Below are 20,542 nucleotides of genomic sequence, written 5' to 3'. Positions count from 1 at the left end.
AATCAGAATGTCCTAACAACAAAGTTTCCATGGCTTCCCATTCACCGTCTCAAGTGTAGAGCCTTGGCATGTAGTACAGATGAATTAACAGTTTGTTTGATGCTTTGATCATCTTGTTATCAACTGATATCCTCATCCTTGAGTATCTCTAAACTTGTTTTAGTTCATCCTTAGAGAGAGTCACTTCATCTGTCCCAAAGTTGTCAATGCTTACCGGAGTCATCAGTTCCCCATTAACATTGATAATGGGTGCAATGCTTCTTAATGTAAAACAATGTATTTCATCAAATGATTCATTGTTTTGCAGTGGCTCAGCCACAAATAATCTCTGCTGTGGCATGTTGGCATCTACAGACAAGCAAATTAACTTCCCTGTACCAACAGGTACTTTGTCATGCATAATTATATTTAATGTACATGTACACTGTTCAGTTGGTGATATCTTAGCAATCAGTGTACCGTGTGACACTGAAATAATTAAAGCTGTTGGACTCATCAGAAACAAGTTCCCACCAAGTTCAAGTGTGCACTGTGAAAGATTAATTTTTGCATGATGCATGTCCACGTAGTCAAGTCTGAGAATCACAGAATACCCTCCTCCCACAGTTGGTATCATGTCCATATGCTCATGAAACTGTTGTCCCCAATGATATTAAGTCATTATTTCCCACTCCATGTAATTTATATCTTTGAGTTCCTAGTCTTCTCCTACCCACAAGGTCCAGACTAATCACAGATACACATGCACCTGTATCGACTAAAAATTTATGCTTTTTACCATTTACAAAGCTCATTAAACAACAATCCATCTCTGCATTAGTGTCTGCAGTACTCTGACTTACTAGGAATGTTCTCCAACAGATGAAACACCCCCTTCATGTTTAAAGTTTTCCGTTACTTGTTTTCGTTACTCTGCTTGCTAGTCCAACACTCATCTGCCTTGTGGCCAAAATGCCCACTTCTGTAACATTGTGGTTGATTGCATTGCATCTTCACTTCCCTTTCTTCCCACAGCATTAACAATGTCTTTCAGAAGCAAAAATTCACTTAAGATTTCATACTCATGTAGGAACATCTGTTTCCTGTAAATGTGTGGCAACACATAGTGCTGTAGCCATATTGTCTGGATTTTCCACATGTACTCTTCGCAAAAACTCCACAGCAGTTCCTGATAGAAACATATCGAGAGCTCTGTTTCCTGCCTCCCTAAGTATGACATGATCCACTTTTAGAGTCCCTGTCACCTCATAGATTTGCACACTTCCTTTATGGATGCTGTCTGAAAAAGTATCCACAGTCTCATTTGCCTTCTGTGTGAAACCACCCTCTAAGAAACCTAGCATTATTCTGCTTACATATTTCTCACACAAACTTTCTGCTGGTTGTTCAAATGTGTTTGCATTGCTCGGCATTTCATGATACATCACGTATGCCTCGGCTTCACCCATAAGGCATAAACTGGCCATCTGCAAAGTAGTTTCATCTGACTAATTATTCATTCTGGCTGCAGCCAATACATTATTAATAAACACCATTACGTCTTCTGTTGTTCTGTTGGAGGAGGGTGTGATTAGGTTAGCTACTGATGGACCTACTGAAAAGTGGGGCACTGCTACTGGCAATTTCAATTTACTCGAACATGACTGTAACTATTGCACAGCCCACAAAGACAGCAACTGAACCATCAATTCATTATGGCATGACTTTTGTTGAGCATTTTTCTCTTACAATTATGGGACTTGCTCCATAGAGCAGTTATACTTGCACTAGTACTAGCTGACATTGTGCCTAGCATTTTTGTGCAAATTACTTCAAATTTAATTTTATACTGAAAATACATGCTTCAAACAGAGCAACATATACCACCGAAGAAAAATATTACTTACAGTGTACGAAGCTAGACTCAATTACTTCCTTTGCCTGATCATTGTCCAGTGAAACTCACTACACTTGTGTGCTGCATGAGCATACTGTCTACAAATATAACAAGTTACTGGTATGAATTTAGCAAATGGTTCACTATGATCTGATAAATTACAGATAGTACATCTCCCTAGTAGCAAATATGTCCTTTTACAATTTCATCTAAATTCTGATAAATCAACAGGTCCCATAGGTTTCACAAAAGATACTTTGAATACAGATTGCCCATCAACATGCCCATGCCCATGCCAAAATTCTGTTATAGCACAACCAAAGTAAAAGAAATATATGTTTTGTGCTTACTGCATGCAGTTACTGTCGCAATGCGTGACTGTCATAGATGTAGAACACTGTCTCCAAATTCCAGGCATGGAGTCTAACACTTTCAGTGCCAAATCCTCTGATTGTGGCATCGAAGTGCAAACTTCTGGCTCCAGTTTACTGGGGGCTGACTTGAGTCACCTCTGTGTGAAGTTAGGATGGATGCTAGGAACCTGTGAAGCGTCAATGACACCAGTAAAATATTGTTAAATTGTTTACAAGTCATCATTCTTCTGCAGCAGCCTCAGCTGCCGCTAATTCAGCTGTATGTAGGATTCTAGCTGATACCTGTCAAGTCAGCACAGCGTTTACATGCCCAGGCGGGGTAGTGCCAGCGACCCTGGCGATGTGGCAGCTGCTGGCGAGTGGGATGATGGCTGCCCAGCATAAAGTGATTCTTGGGCTGGCTGTGGAGCGTACTTGGTTCCACTCCAAATTCTACAATGACCCTTGATGACCCATCTGTGATGTGCCTGACGTTGGTAGTCATGTGGTCAGTTGATCTCCTCCCTATCCCTGGCAGGTTTCAGCGCCTGAGGGTGCCTGAGTGCTGAACAGAAATGTGGATCCCAAGAGGCCCTGTTGCTTGCTTTCACACTGAAGTCCAGTACTGGCAGCATTCTGTGATGTGGTGTTGTTAGAAGACAGTTTCTCCATTGGTTGATGGTAGGCAGTGAGTAGCATGAAGTTCATCAGGTGAAGGCTATAATCTTGATTAAATATTTAGCTAGTTCATAGACAGTGCTACAGCATCTAGCACATACATTTACTACAGTGTCATAATCATGGAATCGACAAGTGCTATTACTGTGAATGCCATCGATCCCGGTGATCCTCTTGTGACAAGCGCTGGAGTATTTAAAGGAGCTAGCATAAGTCTATGACACAAAGCTCCATTCATAATGATTAAATGTGTCCTCATTCTGCTGCATTCACTTAACAGGCTGTTAACTGCTGTGCCGCTCCTTGCTATGTACCCGTATGAAATAGATAGTTTCTTGTGACATGCTTTACGAGCTAATGAATATGCTTGTCTTGCTTCAGGTTTTCCATCCTCCTTGCTACTGAGACCTTATTCCTTACTTGGCAGATAGTGTCATCAACCTGACCCACTTGCGACATAATGCCCCACTTCCTGCTTCTGCCCATCTCCAAACTGTAGTGCAGCAGTTGCCCTAACTTTCTGTTTGTCCAGAAACCTAGCTGTCTGTGAAGATTTCTGAAAGCATTTGCAAGTTTTTCATATAATGAGCCATAACATGGTAGATATATGTATTTCATATCAACATCTGTAATAGGCTTTTCGCTTTCTGTTTTCCTAAACTCTTTTTCACCCATCTTTCTAATATCACTTTCCTTGTAGCTATTTGCCTGGTCTATCTGAATAATGATGTCAATTTCTTCATTCTTGTCATCCTCATCTTCTGAAACTTAGTGACCCTGTGAAACAGTGAATTAAAAAATGCTCTTTTCTGTGATCACAGATGGCATGAATCTGCTAGAATAATGTCAGAGACTCGAACCTACTCTCATATGTAGGTAAAGAAAATTGAGGGAACTGCTTTGTTCCAGTTCTTTCGTGCAAGTTACATTAGCAGTGCAGACAGTTTAGCTTGACACTACAGTTCTACCCTTGTGCTGGTTAGGTTTCTTGTAGACATTAAGTTTTTAATTGATGAAGCTTCAGCTTCAATTGACGCTACATTACTGGTCAAAGTCGTGTCATACATATGTGCGCTACGATATGTATCGGAGATACAAATTTTATTACTCTTTACTGTTGTTTTATTGTAATGATCATTGTACGACTCTTGAACATCTGCCATATGCAAAATAAATTTTGTTTATTTCTCAAGTCATCAGATGACAGGATAACCCTGAAACATGTCACAACATGGAACATTAAAAATAACAAAAAAACTTGTGAATCTTTTTGAGTAACCTTACAGCATTAAACTTCCTGGCAGATTAAAACTGTGTGCCAGACCAAGACTCATACTCTGGACCTGTGCCTTTTGCAGGCAAGTGCTCTACCAACTGAGCTACCCAAGCACAACAAACAACCCGTCTACACATGCCCACAGCTTTACTTCTGCCAGTACCTCATCTCCTACCTTCCAAGCTTCACAGCTCTCCTGCAAACCTTCTGGAAGAAAGGACATTGTGGGGATGTGGCTTAGCCTCAGTCTGTGGGATGTTTCCAGGACCAAACTTTTACTCTGCAGCAGTGTGTGTGTGCTGATATGAAACTTCCTGGCACATTAAAACTGTGTGTTGGACCAAAAGACCAAAACTCAAATTCAGGGTCTTTGCCTTTCCTGGGCAAGTACTCTATCAACTGAGCTACCCAAGCATGACTCATGACCCATCCTCACAGCTTTACTTCCACCAGTACCTCATCTCCTACCTTCCAGACTTCAGCACACACACTGCTGCAGAGTGAAAATTTCATTCTGGAACCTTATAGTATTTGTAAACTCTATTTCACAACTACTGCTCAGTTTTACTGACCACATCTTCATGCAACATCTTTACGTGATAATTTGTAACTGTATGTGCTGAGCTAAAATATTTTTCTGTGCATGATTAATACAAATGTGTCATATGATGAGACACTGGGTTCTAGTACACAAGTTATCAGAGCATCATCATGTTCTATGTAACTGATATAATGTCCATCTTGTTACCTTATGACTAATAGTAACTAGAGTTTCTTTCTTGATTGTTCCTGCTCACTGAAGAAGACTTGATGAAGGATAGAAATGACAGATAACCATTGTCCAGTAAGAATTTATGTTTTATTACAAATCATTTTCGCATCATCGCATAATTTTTCCAAAAGTACAATACATGGATAAAATCCATAATAAAATATCAGTGAATGGGACAGACACACACACACACACACACACACACACACACACACACACACACACACACACACACACACCACACAGACTCTGTGAATGTCCTCCAAGACTGAACTTTCAGTAAACACTGACATTTGCTATATGTTCCACATATATCAGTACACAGTGATATCTGAATTATAAATTCAGTTATCAATACAATGAAGGTACAAGAGATGACAGTAACTTTAGTTAATCTAAATTTGGCTAAAAAAAAGAAAACACACACACACACAAAAGTCTGAAGAGACACAGATAATGTTACTGAGACCACATCTTTGGTATCATATCAGAGAAGTTGAATGCCGTTCCACCTTTGCAGGTTCAACATTATCTTGCTGGGATCGCGGCACTGGCCTTCGAACACTGCTTCTGAGGACATTAACAACTTCGGCAGCTGTCATGGTGGACTGTGAGGGGTTCATGTTTGGCTCACTATTAACAGGGCAGTTCATCTCCACAAGCACAGCAGCATAATCTGGTGGTGGGGCTTGACTGTTACTGGATGATGCAGTTACTGCAGCTGCTAATGACCTTGGCCCAGCAGGGAACTCAGAGGTGTTGCTGCTGTCAGTCAGAGCTTGTGTGATTCTGCGCACACTACGCCGGAAGCTTTGCCTTAACAGCTTTGCAATTCTGTTGAGCAAAGAATTAAGATCTGTATAACACAATATTTAATATTTAACACAAAAAGTATGAGTGGCGATAACTTAAAAGATTAAATGCATTATAATAATTGATAGTAAGTATGTCATTCATGAAAGTGTAGACTGACAACACAGAAACCACATTGATGTACAATTTCATGTATAAGATGCAGTGGAAATGAACAGGAAAGAGGCACTGACATACCTCACTTATTCACTGGGACAATTGGCCATTATGACCAGACACATTTATCTATTCACTGTAAACAGAGGAATAGGATTTTACAACAACAAGTCAGTGGTGGCCCTAGTCATTACTAGTAATTGCCTTAGGTCCACAGTGACTGTGAAGTTCTTATGTAATTTAATATTTTTCTCTAACAGTGAGAATCTGACTCATCATGCTAATTTACACACACTTTGATCCCACCACTGACAAACAAAACACTTAGATCTACCCACAAAAATTTCTCCAGTGTACCTGAATCACTCACAGTCTACCTTTATTTTTCTAACAAACTTAACATTTCCAATGATAGCAAAAACTTATAAAAGCCACATTAATCTAAATCCACAGAAATATGACAAATAAGACCAGAATTTTTGAGAACTTTGGAATCAAGGAGTGTGCATATACATAAAAATATCTGTAATGTATTTGACATATCCTACAGTATTGTGCACAACGTACAAACTAAAAATAAATAATGAAGAGGTTTACTGTCCATCAATGGTGCCATTGGAAAACTAAATAATTCAACCCTTGCTTTCAGAAAAGTGACTTCACTTATGTCAAAATTATCCATTGTTTATGAACCATGCAAACATTTAGTGGCTTTCTCACATTCATGAATATGTTTATTGAATGGGAGAGTAACTAACTAAACATTGGGCTTGACAAACATGCATAGCTATGCAAAACTGAAATCACGACAGTGTAGCATACAAAAATGTCAACATTTTTAGTAAGTGGAATTCTACTTCATGTCTCTCATCCTCAATTCAAGGCTCTAGAACTTAATGAAAATAATGTTCTTTGTGCTGTCACAAAATTTAGTACACTGTTTCTGTACCAACTAACTGTCATTATTTTGATAATTTGTGAGCTTCAATGAGGCACAAATCCATTCAAGTTCTCTTATTGTTCTTGTCTGTTACTATTTGGTATTTATTTGTCCATGAGATCTTGAATGTACATAGAATGTACGGGAAAATGTTTGACACCACTATAAAATATCATTAATTACTTATGGTTACAAAACAGATTATTGGTACATTATTAGTATTGGTTCAGTGGTTACAATGCTACTATTGTTTCAGTGGATAATACTGGTACATTATTATTTATCAAAGAACTCTTTCAGACTGTAGAAACAATGGTCAATTAGATATACCTTCACTGTAAACCTGAGTCATGTAATCTTGTTTACTGACTATATGGTAGACACAATTCCACAATCTAAATATCTTTTCTCTGACATGTAGAAAGCCATTTTGGCAGAGCTTAGTTTCTGTTCGGTGCATATGGCGATCCATTTTTTGCCTTGTATTGTGGGTGTACACTTATATTTTTGAGGAAGAGTGTAGAATTTTTCATGGCATACTGATTTATGAATACTACAGTTTCATACACAGAGTGAACATTAATAAAACTGACAAACTACAGGGATGGATACCTGATGGAAGATGGAGAAAAGGTCCTATCAACATGTGTCTGGAAATGGATCGTTGTCGCAATAGATGACACTGACAAATGACAGTTCCTCTGACCACATGTTGTGGGTTCCTTGTGCATTGCAGGCTGTGTGATTGATGCAATGTACTGTAAGCAGCAGAATGGTCCATTATTCATGTTGGGAACAAGCTGAGATGGTGTTTGTGTATGGCAAAGCCCATGGAAATGGTTGAGAGGCAGCATGACTATACCAAACCAAGTACCCTCATAGACACCAACCACATCACACAACATTTCAGATGGAAGAACATGCTGGGAGGTGGCAGACTGTCCATATACCAGAGATGGAGGACTGAGTTTTACAGGATATTGAAATGAACTCTAGCACAAGCTCCAGGCAAGTGACCCATCAACATGCGTAAATGAAAGAACAATTATGTGTATCCTGCATGACCACTGCTACTTTCCCTACCACTTGCAATCTCATGGAGGCCACTTTGAGCATCTGTTGTGATGTTGATGCGCTGCAGCTGGGTTTCCAAGATGATTTGTTGTTGTTGCATAAACACACTGTCCATTTCCAGACACATGTTCATCAGGTCTTTTTTCCTCAGTTTCCTGTCAGGAACCCATCCCTGGAGTTTATTGGTTTTATTAATGTTCACACTGTATATCCAGGAATATAAGTGGGAAAATTTGCAGTTTTATGAAGAGTGGCACAAAATCTGTGTGTGGTGCCTTCTATGAGTCTTATGATTCTTTTTTGGATTATGAACAGCTTAACTCTGTTTTGGGAAGCAAACAAAGTACCGGAAATGACTTCTTAATAATTGACGATTCACTAATTAAAAATGTTGCAGTACCGAATACCAAAATTGATGTCCAGCCTGAGATGGGTATACATCAATTAAAATAATCACCTCAAGAACATGCAGATAATGAAACAAAATGCATTCCCGCTGGGACATTGCAATGAGAACTATAAAGGTGTATTCATCCACGTGGGGACAACCTCACTGCAAAACAGCAGTGAAGAAGAGATTGTAAATGAAGCAAGAAATCTAATCTGGACAGCAAAAAATGTGTACCAGCTTCAAAGTTAATTATTAGTAGTGTCATGCACAGAAGATCAGTAAGTGATAAATAAGTAGACAGGCTAAACAATCACATCAGATAGCAGTGCAACAGACTTGGTGCAGTTTTCATGGATTCATTTAAATTTATCAGTGGTAAATGTGTAGGACAAGATCCAAACATGCTAGGATCAGCAACATTCAGCAATATGTATAGTGATATTTGTAAGATCATACTTAGTAAGGGAAACTAGTATGCAGAGATAGGGGTGTAAAAACTGATAACGAAGTTGAAACAAAATTACACAAAAGTGTTCCAAAACAGATGCTATTAGGAATATTAAAAAAAAGTAACAATATGTTCATAATGCACTTGAACATAAACGGGTTAAGTTCTAACTACACAAATGGCAGAGAAACAAAACTTAATGTCCTGCAAATCATTTTGTTAGAAATACCAAATATCTAGGTTGTATACTTGACTGAACACTGGCTTATAAAGGATAGTACCAAATCCTTAAATAATCTTGATAATTTTAATGTTGCCAGCAGCTTTTGTAGGAGTAAGTTAACTTGAGGAGGATCGTGCATACTTGTGGAAAGCCCAATGGAATATAGAGCAAGATTCGATTTCGATTCTCTTAATGAAGAATATATATTTGAAAGCTGCTGTGTAGAGTTAGGGCAAAATATTGTAATTCTATCTGTGTATAGAATTCCAGGCACAGAAATAACTGAGCATTTTTTATCAAAATTCCAGTGTCTGTTGCCAAAACTTCAAAAAGAAACCAAGAGAAGAGTTGTAATAACTGCTGATTTCAACATAGATCTTGCCAGTGAAGCTAGTAACTCGACATAATTCACTGATATGATTCGAATATCGGCTTTCAGTGCAAATTTCACTGATTTTACTCAAGTAAATGAAATGTTTGCCTCATGTATAGATAATATTCAATTACACTTATAATGAGGCAAATAAGTTTCGTTTAGATTTAATACTTTCTGATCATTGCACTCTGTTTATGGAGTTACCAAAAACAATAGAACCTTGCTCAGAAAAAAACCTACACCAAACGACAGTTCAGCAAAGAAAGAACTTATTCTATCATAGATTAAATAAGGTAGAGTGGGCTATAGATCCTAGTATTTCTTGCTCTGAAAATTTTGCTGATTTCTTGGCAAACTTCCTTCACGTTTTTAATCAAACTTTCCTCCTTATTGTAAATCATTAAAAAGTAGGAAATAAAGTTAAGTGGATTACTGAAGGAATAAAAATCTCTAGTGCAAGAAAAAGACAGCCACATAGGGAACCAAAACGTAACAGAAGTCCAGATTTTGTTACCTATGTAAAAGATTACAAAAATATTTTTAAAAAAGTTGTAAAGGCAGCCAAAGAACTGGCAAATAATCAGTTTATATTGGAGAGTGAAAACAAATCAAAAGCATTATGGTCAGTGATCAAAGTTGAAATAGGTGCTGCAGGTAGTGGCCATGATATTTCTGAAATAAAGATGGAGGATAAAACTATTGTAAATCCTCCTCAAATTTCTGAATTATTTAATGATTTTTTTTATAAATTAAAACAAACCTAACATTAATGTAGAATATTACCCAGACAAGCTAAATTTCTTCAATAGTGAGTAATTTGAAGAAGAATTTTTCAGTACGTTTACCAAAACTACTGTAAAATATATAGAAAATGTAGTACTCTCACTAAAAAGTAAAAGATCAGCAGGATGAGATGGAATACCAACAAAAGTATTAAAAACAGTCTCTAAAATAATTGCCCAACCACTAACTACAATAATAAATCAGTCCCTTCAAGAAGGCTATTTTCCAGACACACTGAAGTACACACTAGTTAAGCCACTATTCAAAAAAGGCACAAAAGAACATATTGGAAAATATTGCCCAAATCTCTCTTCTTCCATCACTATCAAAAATATTTGAAAAGTTAGTCACCATACAAATTCAAAATTTCATAGAAAAATTTAAAATTATCTCAAAAAATCAGAATGGATTTCAAAAAGGCAAAACCACAATATCTGCTATAAATAATTTTATTGATAAAATAATCTCATCTGTAGACAACCCACTGCATGCCACAGGAATTTTTGAGGCCTATCAAAGGCCTTTGATGGTGTGAATCACTCCTCGCTACTCTACAAACTGGAAAAGTATGGAATTAAGAGCACAGTATTAGAATGGTTTAAGTCCTATCTAACTAACTGAAGACAAAAAGTGGTTATATCATCAGAGAGAGGAACTTATATTTCAAAATGGAAAACCATTTCACATGGAGTACCCCAAGGTTCTGTCTTAGGTCCCATTCTGTTTCTGTTTTACACAAATGATCATCCACTTAATATTGAATATCACTCAGTTTTATTTGCAGATGACATGTTTAATCATTGAAAGTAACAGTACTGATCAAATTCCACAAACTGTATTAAATACTTTAGAAAAATTGGATACCTAGTTTGATTTAAATGGTTAAAATGAAACATTGAAAAGACTCAGTTAATGCAGTTTAAAAGAAAACAAGCAAAATTAAATGATATTCAGGTCAATCACAGAAACCACAATTTGCAGGAAGCTAACTGTGTGAAATTTCTAGGAATGCAACTAGATAAAAATCTACCATGGGGATCACATATACAGTACCTTGCAAATAAATTAAATAGCCTAGGATTTGCAATGAGGGTATTGTACAATGATACCAGCATGGACATACGAAAAGTAGAGTCAGTAATAAGGTATGGAATTGTATTTTGGGGTAACTCAGACCATGTGTGTTGAATACTAAAACTTCAGAGAACCATCATTAGAAATATGCACAATGTAGGACGGAGAAAACCGTGTCACCCACTCTTAAAAAATCTAAGTATATTAAGTATTCCCTCACTATACATATATGAGCTGATTATCTTTGTACACAGTAACCCTGATTTATTTGTAGCAAATCATTTTCAACATGAATACATACCAGAAATCAAAATAATGTTATGCTGCCCACCCACCATTTAAAACTTTAAGCTCAAACTCCACGTTATATGGGTATGAAAATTTATAACAAAAAGAAAGGAAGAGAATTGCTCAGCATAAATTTAGAAACACTGAAATAATCATTATATGAGAAACTAGTGCAGAAATGTTCTATTCTGTAGAAGAATTCATAAATGACAACCTGAAAATATGATCAGGAGAGACCAGATACATAGGACTGTTAATTTTTAAAAGTTTGTTACTTCTGAAGAAAAATTATTAATTGCATAATTAAGTAATTATTCAGTACCGTGTATTATATTACTGGTATTATAAGGCAAATTGTAAACCAGTTTTTGTGTTCTGATGAGTCTCCTGTACATTAAGTCAATGCCTTGAAATTGTATGTTACAAGACAATGAACTTCTATTCTATTCCCCAGAAAATGACTCTGTACTCCATGATCTATAACATCAAATGCCTTCAATAAGTCAAGGCATACACCAGTAATATAGTCACTACTGTCCATTTACTGGTAAATTTGACCCAGGAACTCATAGATAGCAGTGCTGGTTGAGCAGTTCTTCCTAAACCCTTGTTATGCTGTGGATAGAATTTGGTGTTTTTGCATGAAGCCTGTTAATCTTTTGTGGAAGACATTCTCTAAAATTTTTGAGAAGCTGGACAGTAATGCAACTGGCCTGTAACTGACACCTTCTTCTATGTTTGCTTTTTTCGTACACTTGCTTTCAATTTAACAAGTTTTAGACAAAAAAGGAAAATCCCTGATTCCAGTGAACTATTGCATAAATGTGCCAGTGGTTTTACAATGAGTTTACAACACCTTCTTATTATTTTATCAGGTATATACTGATACTCCTGAAGATTGTTTCATTTTTAAAGTTTTTATGATCTAAATTTCTTTTGCTGTCATTGGGTACAGACAAATGAGGCAGCAGAGCTGCTGATCTTAATTGATGTGCTGCGCGGGATTACCTGAGCAGTCTAAGGCGCTACAGTCATGGACTGTGTGGCTGATCCCGGCAGAGGTTTGAGTTCTCCCTCGGGCATGGGTGTGTGTGTTTGTTCTTATAATAATTTAGGTTACGTAGTGTGTAAGCTTAGGGACTGATGACCTTAGCAGTTAAGTCCCATAAAATTTCACACACATTTGAACATTTAATTGATGGTGCTATTACATTCTGGTTACTTGCATTAATCTTACTGATTAGTTGCCCACTTTTATTTGTAAAATAGTTGTTGAAGATTTTCAGCGGTGCCAAACCACAGTCATATAGTTATTTTTTGAAAGAATACACCACTGAATATTAATGTATTTTTTTTTCTTCTATTTTCTTCTGTACAAACTAGATTTTGGCTTTTATGCCGTTATCTAGTACAATGCTAAATGTTCTTAAATCATTAACATGTCATATCTGGTAAAGTCAGCCCAATGCAGGTAAACAAGACTAGCACATGCCTTTCAGAAGAAAATTACAGTAATATGTAGTCAAATGGTGGAGTATTCTTTTAAAAAAAAGTTGTTGCAGATATTTGCTACTATTCTTGATTCTTATTGTCTCTTCATCTTTACACAGATTGATAATGACATTACCTGTCCGTCATTTTACAACTTTTCAAATAGCTTTTGTCTTATTTCCAGCAGACTATATATGAAAGACACTGGCCTTCATTTTTGCTTCTTTATCTACTTTTTTAAAAATATTGTCTTGTATTTTCTGTAGTAAGCAAGAAATTCATTGCCCATCTGCTGAATCTTTATAGTATTATATGGTTTTCACTTTTTTTTGTTGGAGATCATAATTCTAGCTGCTGCCCAAGACTTGTTTTTGTTATTTGACCTTAGTCTGCATTTTTCCATTGGGAATGCAGCTTCATAGCAGTTAGTACATATTTCCACAAATCTGTTGGATTGTTCACCTGTACTGCCGTGCTTGTATACTACATCCCATGTTTCCTTAGCTAATAACTATCTGAAGGTGCCTATATTTTGTTCACTTAGGATTCATTCTTCTTCAACTAATTCTGTTTGCATTGCAGTTTTAGGAACTTTGCGGAAACCAATATACTATCCATTATAGCAACTAAATCCTGTATTTATGGTTCCAGCCCAGAAATAATTACTTTCTGTGTTTATAAATACAAGGAGTGAAAGGCTATGCATAATTTGTACAGAAACCAGATGACAGTTATAAGAGTCGAAGGGCATGAAAGGGATGCAGTGGTTGGGAAGGCAGTGAGACAGTATTTTAGTCTATCCCCGATGGAAACAAAAGAAAAAAATGGAGTAGGAATCAAAATCCAGGGCAAAGAAATAAAAACCTTGAGGTTTGCCGATGACATTGTCATTTTGTCAGAGGCAGCAAAGGACTTGGAAGAGCAGTTGAATGGAATGGACAGTGTCTCAAAAGGAGGATATAAGATGAACATCAACAAAAGAAAAACAAGGGTAATAGAATGTGGTCAAATTAAATCAGGTGTTGCCAAGGGAATTAGATAAGGAAATGAGACACTTAATATACTATCCATTGCTATTTGGGCAGCAAAATAACTGCTGATGATCAAAGTAGAGAGGATATAAAATGTAGACTAGCCAAGGCAAGGGAAGTATTTCTGAAGAAGAGAAATTTGTCAACATAAAATTAGATTTAAGTGGCAGGAAGTCTTTTCTGAAAGTATTTGTATGGAATGTAGCCATGTATGGAAGTGAAACATGGACGCTAAACAGTTTAGACAAGAACAGAATAGAAGATGTAGTGCTACAGAAGAATGTTGAAGATTAGATGGGTAGATCACATAACTAATGAGGAGGTACTGAATAGAACTGGGGTGAAGAGGAATTTGTGGCACAACGTGACTAGCAGAAGGGATCAGTTGATTGGTAGAAATTGTAGAGGGAGACCAAGAGAAGAATACACTAAGCAGATTCAGAGGGATGTAGATTGCATTAGTTACTTGGAGATGGATAGGCTTGCACAGGATAGAGTAATGTGTAGAGCTGCATCAAACCAGTCTACAAACAACAAATATCCAGTAGAAAATAATACAGAAGAGATATTTTCATTTAACTAAATTTTATTTAAAAAAGTTATTTTTTTTCACCAAACACCACACAGTTCCTCTCAGTGTGATACTAAACAAAATGTTGTCAAAGATGTACAGCTTTTTTAGTAACAAGTGGAACAGAGACTAATAAAGCAATGTTCATTTTATTTGTGTGTTATAAAACAGGCAAATACTTGTTGATCATATTCCGTGAGTGTAAAAACATGTCAAGATCATATAAATCAAATAAAATAGACAGTGAAACAACTGTAACAGTTGGCAACTTACCTTGCTCCAGTTGCTGTAGTATATGATGGTGGAGGAGTATATTTAGGTGGTGGATCCTCAAAAGCTGGTTCTTGCACAGGTGAAGATATGATGTTGGTAGTGCTAGTTGTGGTAACATTATTTGTAGAATGGGTGCTGTCATGACCCTCTTCTGCATCTACTGGTGGGCGGTAAAGTAATCGGATTCTCTGAAATATAATTTTTTTTAAATTTAAGTGCTTGTTATTAACTTAAACCATAAAACACAAAATGTCATAAATAATACATGTCAAAATATATGGAAAACAATTTTTGGAATGTTGTTATTGATTTCAAAGTGAAATTACCACAATACAAACTTCAGAACTTGTACAGTGCATAAAGAAAAAGTCAAACAGTCAGTATCACTTACGTGGACTTCTGTAAAGTAAGAGCAGCTCTGTTACTAAGAAGCAAGTGTTTAGTAGTACTAAAGTGATTTTAAACACTACCAATTCAATTTGAGTGGAAAAGATTTCCCAAAGAATTTTATGACTATACCACATACGTAAAGAACCCTCCATAGCAAAGCAAATTTGGTGATTCTCATTTGAATTACATTTTCAGTGACATATTTGCTCAACAAAATTTAATACTGTAGAAAAATAGTCTAAACAATGAAAAAAGTTATGAAGATAACTTATGTATACTGACAGAATGGAAAAAAAAGCATAGAGCTTATCATAGGATGCTCTCCATCCAATAAAAGAACAACCACAATCACAAGGTATGAATTTTTAATGACTTGGTTAATATACTTCCACAGCCAGTATTACTGTTTAACACTCCTGGATGAGTAATGTTGTAATAAGAAGAACAGTAAAACATCAAATGAAATTTGGGAGACAAGAGGAGTAATATATTACTTTAATAGTGTATCTATTACTGGATTGTGACCATACAACACATCCCAAACCATGGGCATGTGAGGAAGTTTGTTGTTTTTAATCCTTTCCACTAACAGATTCTCTGCAGCCATAACATCATCTTCCAGATCCTACTCTTCCAGTTTTCCTTTTATGACCAATTGCAGTAGCTGATACTTTGGATTTTGTAATGAGATTGTCAAATAAGCAGTTTTTGTTCCCTCAATCAACTCTAAATTTTTATTTAATTGTTGCAAAATATAATCTCATGCTGTCAATGAGAGTCTGAGGAGTCAACAGTTTATCCACATCTCAGATGCTGCTAACTTTTTCATGCTGCAAACTTTTAATACCCAATTTTCCATAATGTATAACAATACCAACCATACACAGCACTTTGTAACCAGTACTCCAAGACATACTCTGAAGTCTGTGTTACTAAGAACAGTCTCAAAATTCATAACAAAATATCTATGAGTGACTTATCTTTGATGTTTTACTTTAATACCTGATCTACAGTCCTCTATGCTAAGATAATTCAATTTCATTAATAGTTCTACTTTTTGACTGATAACTCTATTTTTGAATGACCAAAAGACAGCTGTAGTTGTGGTGAAAAGACAAGTTGGCATGTGCAAATAGCTCAGGTTCTAGTATTATTGTCATGTATTTTCTTCACTTAATATTGATACTTACTGCCAATTTATTGCTGTATTCACCAAGACTATCCAAAAGTGACATATCAGACATTATTTATCTAAACTCCATTCACTTATACCACAATTTCAATGTCAGTGACTTACTATCTAAAGAATATCACTGAATAAAAATCAGGCAGCAGGAATAATATAATGAAGCCTTCTCAGATCCTCTGTGGATCTGAACTTAGATGGATAGTTAATCATTTAGTTTTATTTGAGCAGCCTGGTTCCAGTACAGATTTTATATACAAATAAGCATATCATATGTATGTTAATAACATTGTCATCAACATACAGTTAGTTGAAGATCTCTGTAGCACTCAGACTAATGATAATAAGTTTAAAGATAAATTAAAGACATCTAATTATGAATCAGACACAAAGAAGTAAATACCAGTAACAAAGAAACATTTCTTTCACAGAAGAACAAAATATAGGAAGTCAAAACTATATAAATTCTTGTTTTTGGAAAATTATCTCTAGTCCAATAAAAATCATCTACATGAGCAACAAGGTAAATGATTATAACACTGCTATACCATTCATTTGTACTTAGGTACTGCATTATACATGCAGACATTTAAATTCAGTGCATTAGTATTTGTAAAATGACTCTTAGTGTTCATTAAAAAATGACGATTATTCCTCTTGGGACCTGTGGAATGGTACATTAGCTTACTTGTTTTAGTTATAAATATTTGTCATGTATTGTTGTTTTTCTGACATGTTCCACATCCTGGAGGACCTCCTCACTACGGATCAATTGGAATGAAAGTAAATCTAATCTAATCTAATCTAACCTAAAGACACAATAATTATAATAAAACTTTGTGCATTGCTTTGATAAAATGAGGGAAACAGTAGAACCTTTTGGGGATTACTGGTGTGTTAGCTATGGAGAAAGGAAACAGTGAAACAATCAGTTTGGTTGGTATGAACGGAGTGCAATATGGAGGCATTCACAGAAAAGTAGTTGTCATTAAAAATTCTATTCTAATGAGAAAATAAGTTGTTTTATAAGAATTTATTCACCAATGATAATTTCAATGAATAAAATTCAGTTGGTGACACCAGCAGACAGAGTAAATAACGCAGATGTCAACAAAGCATCTCTATCATGAAATAACATGGAACAGCATGAAAAACCTTTTGGAAGAAAAAAAAAAGGTCATCAACCTGGGTGCTCTCTGGACCTCAGGGGCAGACAGAGCAAACTGAATTTCACAAGAGCTTTGTTTAAGGAATTTATGTAGATAATTAAAGTTGATTTTTATTTTATAATGAGCTCATAACATGCAACTATAAAATGTATTCCAGCATTCTGCAGCTGAATGAAATCAGGAATGATCTATGCACCTTTTCCGTTTGCTTGCAACCCTTCATTGCTACATTCACCTATGATAAACTCCTGTTGGAAGGGGAGAAAGTTCTTTCACATAATCTGTACAGTGTAATGATTATTTTGCCACAGAGTGAGACATCCATTCATCCCTATTGAAGGGTAGTTTCAATCAACTTGGAAATCATAGATCTCATCTCACAGTTGACTCCTTTCGCACTTTTGTCCAGTGCGGAGAGAGCAATGGAAACTTATTTGCAAACAATGTTAGTCACAAGAAAATGAATCACATACTGACATTATGTGCTGAAAACGGGAATATAGTCTGGTTATTGTGGCATCGAGATTGGTAGGACAATGAAAGGTTACCTCAAATGGTGTGGATAGATTCTTTAGTTTTGGGTAAATAAAATAAATAAATAAAATAAAAAATAAAAATAACCAAAGCCCTAGGGGTATGTTGGGTGATAAATGACAGGCCAACAGTTATTTTTTAGAATAGTTAGTAACTTTGGGCCTGGCTAAGTTGTTATCAGGAGTCCGCCTGTGAAGGTTGAAGAGCTAAATGCATTTAGTGAAGGTAGACTTGCTGCGTAATCAAGCAGCTGGTCACTGACCAACACACACGCACACACACACACACACACACACACACACACACACACGCCAAGGTTGTTGGGGAGGGAACACAGTGAGTACGAAAGATAGCAAATTTAAAATGCTTAGTACTGTTGTTTGTTGGTAGGCTTAATAGTGGCTGGGAAATGGAAGTCAAAGTGGAAAGTTGGTACTGAGTTTCAGCACAGAGTTGTGTGGAAGATTTAGCATTTAAGGTTCAGCACAGAAACAGATTGTGGAAAATTCATCAACATATCAGGATGAAATGGTGGGCTATTGGTTTGTAGACTTTAGGAAAGACACCCTCAAGAAATTGTGATAGAAGAGGAAATTTTCATGGTTGCAATACCATAATACTGATCTGTTTGTATGTCTGCTCCTCAATGAGCAAACAATGATGATGAGTACAAAATGAATTAAAGTGAAGAGGATGAACATTTTATATTGTTTTTGTGTAGGCACTGATTGATTGACGAAGCATTCAGCAACAGACATTTGTGTTATCATCACAGTTTTGCCAATATGAACCACAACTTACTTTAAAACTGAGCCATTTCAATCACTATGTAACCATTCTGAATTTATGAGTTCATTGGAGTTAAGTGAATCTTTGATCATCAATGGATAAACAGACATGCCTTTTTGTAAGACACAGTGTCGAACATTGTTAGTGGGTATCCTTGGACCTGTAGCTTATTCTAATTCTGTCATAGCATAATGTGATCAGGCTTGGGATAGTGTAAGCTAGAAACAATTTTAGTTATTAAATTGTTGGATCTGAATCGCATGGCTTATGTGCACGATGAACAGCTGACCATTCCTTCTCTAATGGAATCATTGCCCATGAGGCATTATGCTCAAACCTATCTTCTTTCAGGTAACTGCTAATTCTGTGTCTGCAGAACAGTTATAGATATTTGCCACACACTGTGTGAATCTGGCAGAAAAATAAATCAGCCAGTCATCTTTCAACTAGTTTGCTTCTTTTTGAAGTCTGTTAGTTTGGCCTGGGCTATGAGATGATTCCACAGATCCTCTTGCATTATATTTTGTAACTTTTCTGCTCAATCAAAATTTAGATCTGAGCTTATTCAAGTCATAAGCCACTGCTGTGCAAACATATAGACAGTGATGGGGTCATTTTAATCAGAAAAAGATCAAAATGTCACGTATCTACCCCATATATTTGTTGGTTACTATCTGACAAATTTCACAAGTGTTGCAGTTTTAATCAAGGCCTAGTGAGGAAAACAATTATTGTGAAGAAGATACTCACATCAAAGAGATCTGGTGGACCACCAGAAAGGTAGCGGCAACTCTGTATCACTGCCACCAGAGGGCCAGCTAACAATGGAAGAATCTGCATTAGTGATCCGATTTCCCTCACCCACAATGGCCAGTAATCATGACCTGTATTGTGCCAGATATACATTTCACGATAACGGCCATTTTTAAAAATTGTGATGCACAGAACCTGAAAAAATGAAGATATATTTTAGTAACTGATCCACTGAATTTAATTTATATCATTACAATAATTTCTGGGATTCCGAACACTTTGAGAAATTTTTCAACCACCAACAACAAAGAATGTTTTAGATAGATAAATATCCCCTACATATTGGTTATATGCATAGCATCATTAGTCATAATTGTGAAGTATAAGTGATATAGCTCAGTCTTTCTACATAGAGCATGGACTTGTAGTTTGGACAGAGGATTGAGAGCAGTAGTTTAACAATTTGACGTGGGACATTTGGGTTAACTGTATATGATTTTACTGTTAAGTGGAAATGTCTTCATTGAGCCATCAGCCAAGAGGGCTCAATACTACAAAAAATTTTCTCTCCAGAGTGTGCTGATTGTTAAAAAAATCATTCTGACAAATCGGAAATGTCCATCCACCATTTTATGTGACACAAGATGCAAGACTGCAGTTTTTGTAGGGTGTTAGGGTATATTGATAACTTTTACTTTTGGCAGTGGTGGCCGCTGAGGCATTCCTTTGGTGGTGCCAAAAAAAATTTAGTTTGGTAGCATCAAACATATTATGGAATTTTGTCAATAATTCATATATTTCATAAGATATTATATCAAACAAAACAGAAATATA

The 20,542-nt window shown here is 36.2% G+C and overlaps 1 protein-coding gene across 1 annotated transcript in view; it reads right to left on the bottom strand.

The window, feature by feature from the left end:
- Positions 1–5,029: 5,029 nt before the first annotated feature.
- Positions 5,030–20,542, bottom strand: part of LOC126184555 (sodium-dependent transporter bedraggled) — a 745,492-nt gene continuing 729,979 nt past the window's right edge. Inside the window, exons 18-20 of the mRNA XM_049926982.1 lie at positions 19,706–19,903; positions 14,888–15,075; positions 5,030–5,789 (exon numbers count right to left, since the gene is read on the bottom strand). Coding sequence (XP_049782939.1) covers positions 5,438–5,789; positions 14,888–15,075; positions 19,706–19,903 — 738 coding nt within the window. The 3' untranslated portion in view covers positions 5,030–5,437. The remainder of the gene's footprint in view (positions 5,790–14,887; positions 15,076–19,705; positions 19,904–20,542) is intronic.

This window comes from Schistocerca cancellata, chromosome 4, assembly GCF_023864275.1.
Source record: "Schistocerca cancellata isolate TAMUIC-IGC-003103 chromosome 4, iqSchCanc2.1, whole genome shotgun sequence".
Taxonomy (NCBI): Eukaryota; Metazoa; Arthropoda; class Insecta; order Orthoptera; family Acrididae; genus Schistocerca; species Schistocerca cancellata.
The sequence above is the reverse complement of the archived record's forward strand: the minus strand, read 5'-3'. Positions and strand labels throughout refer to the sequence as shown.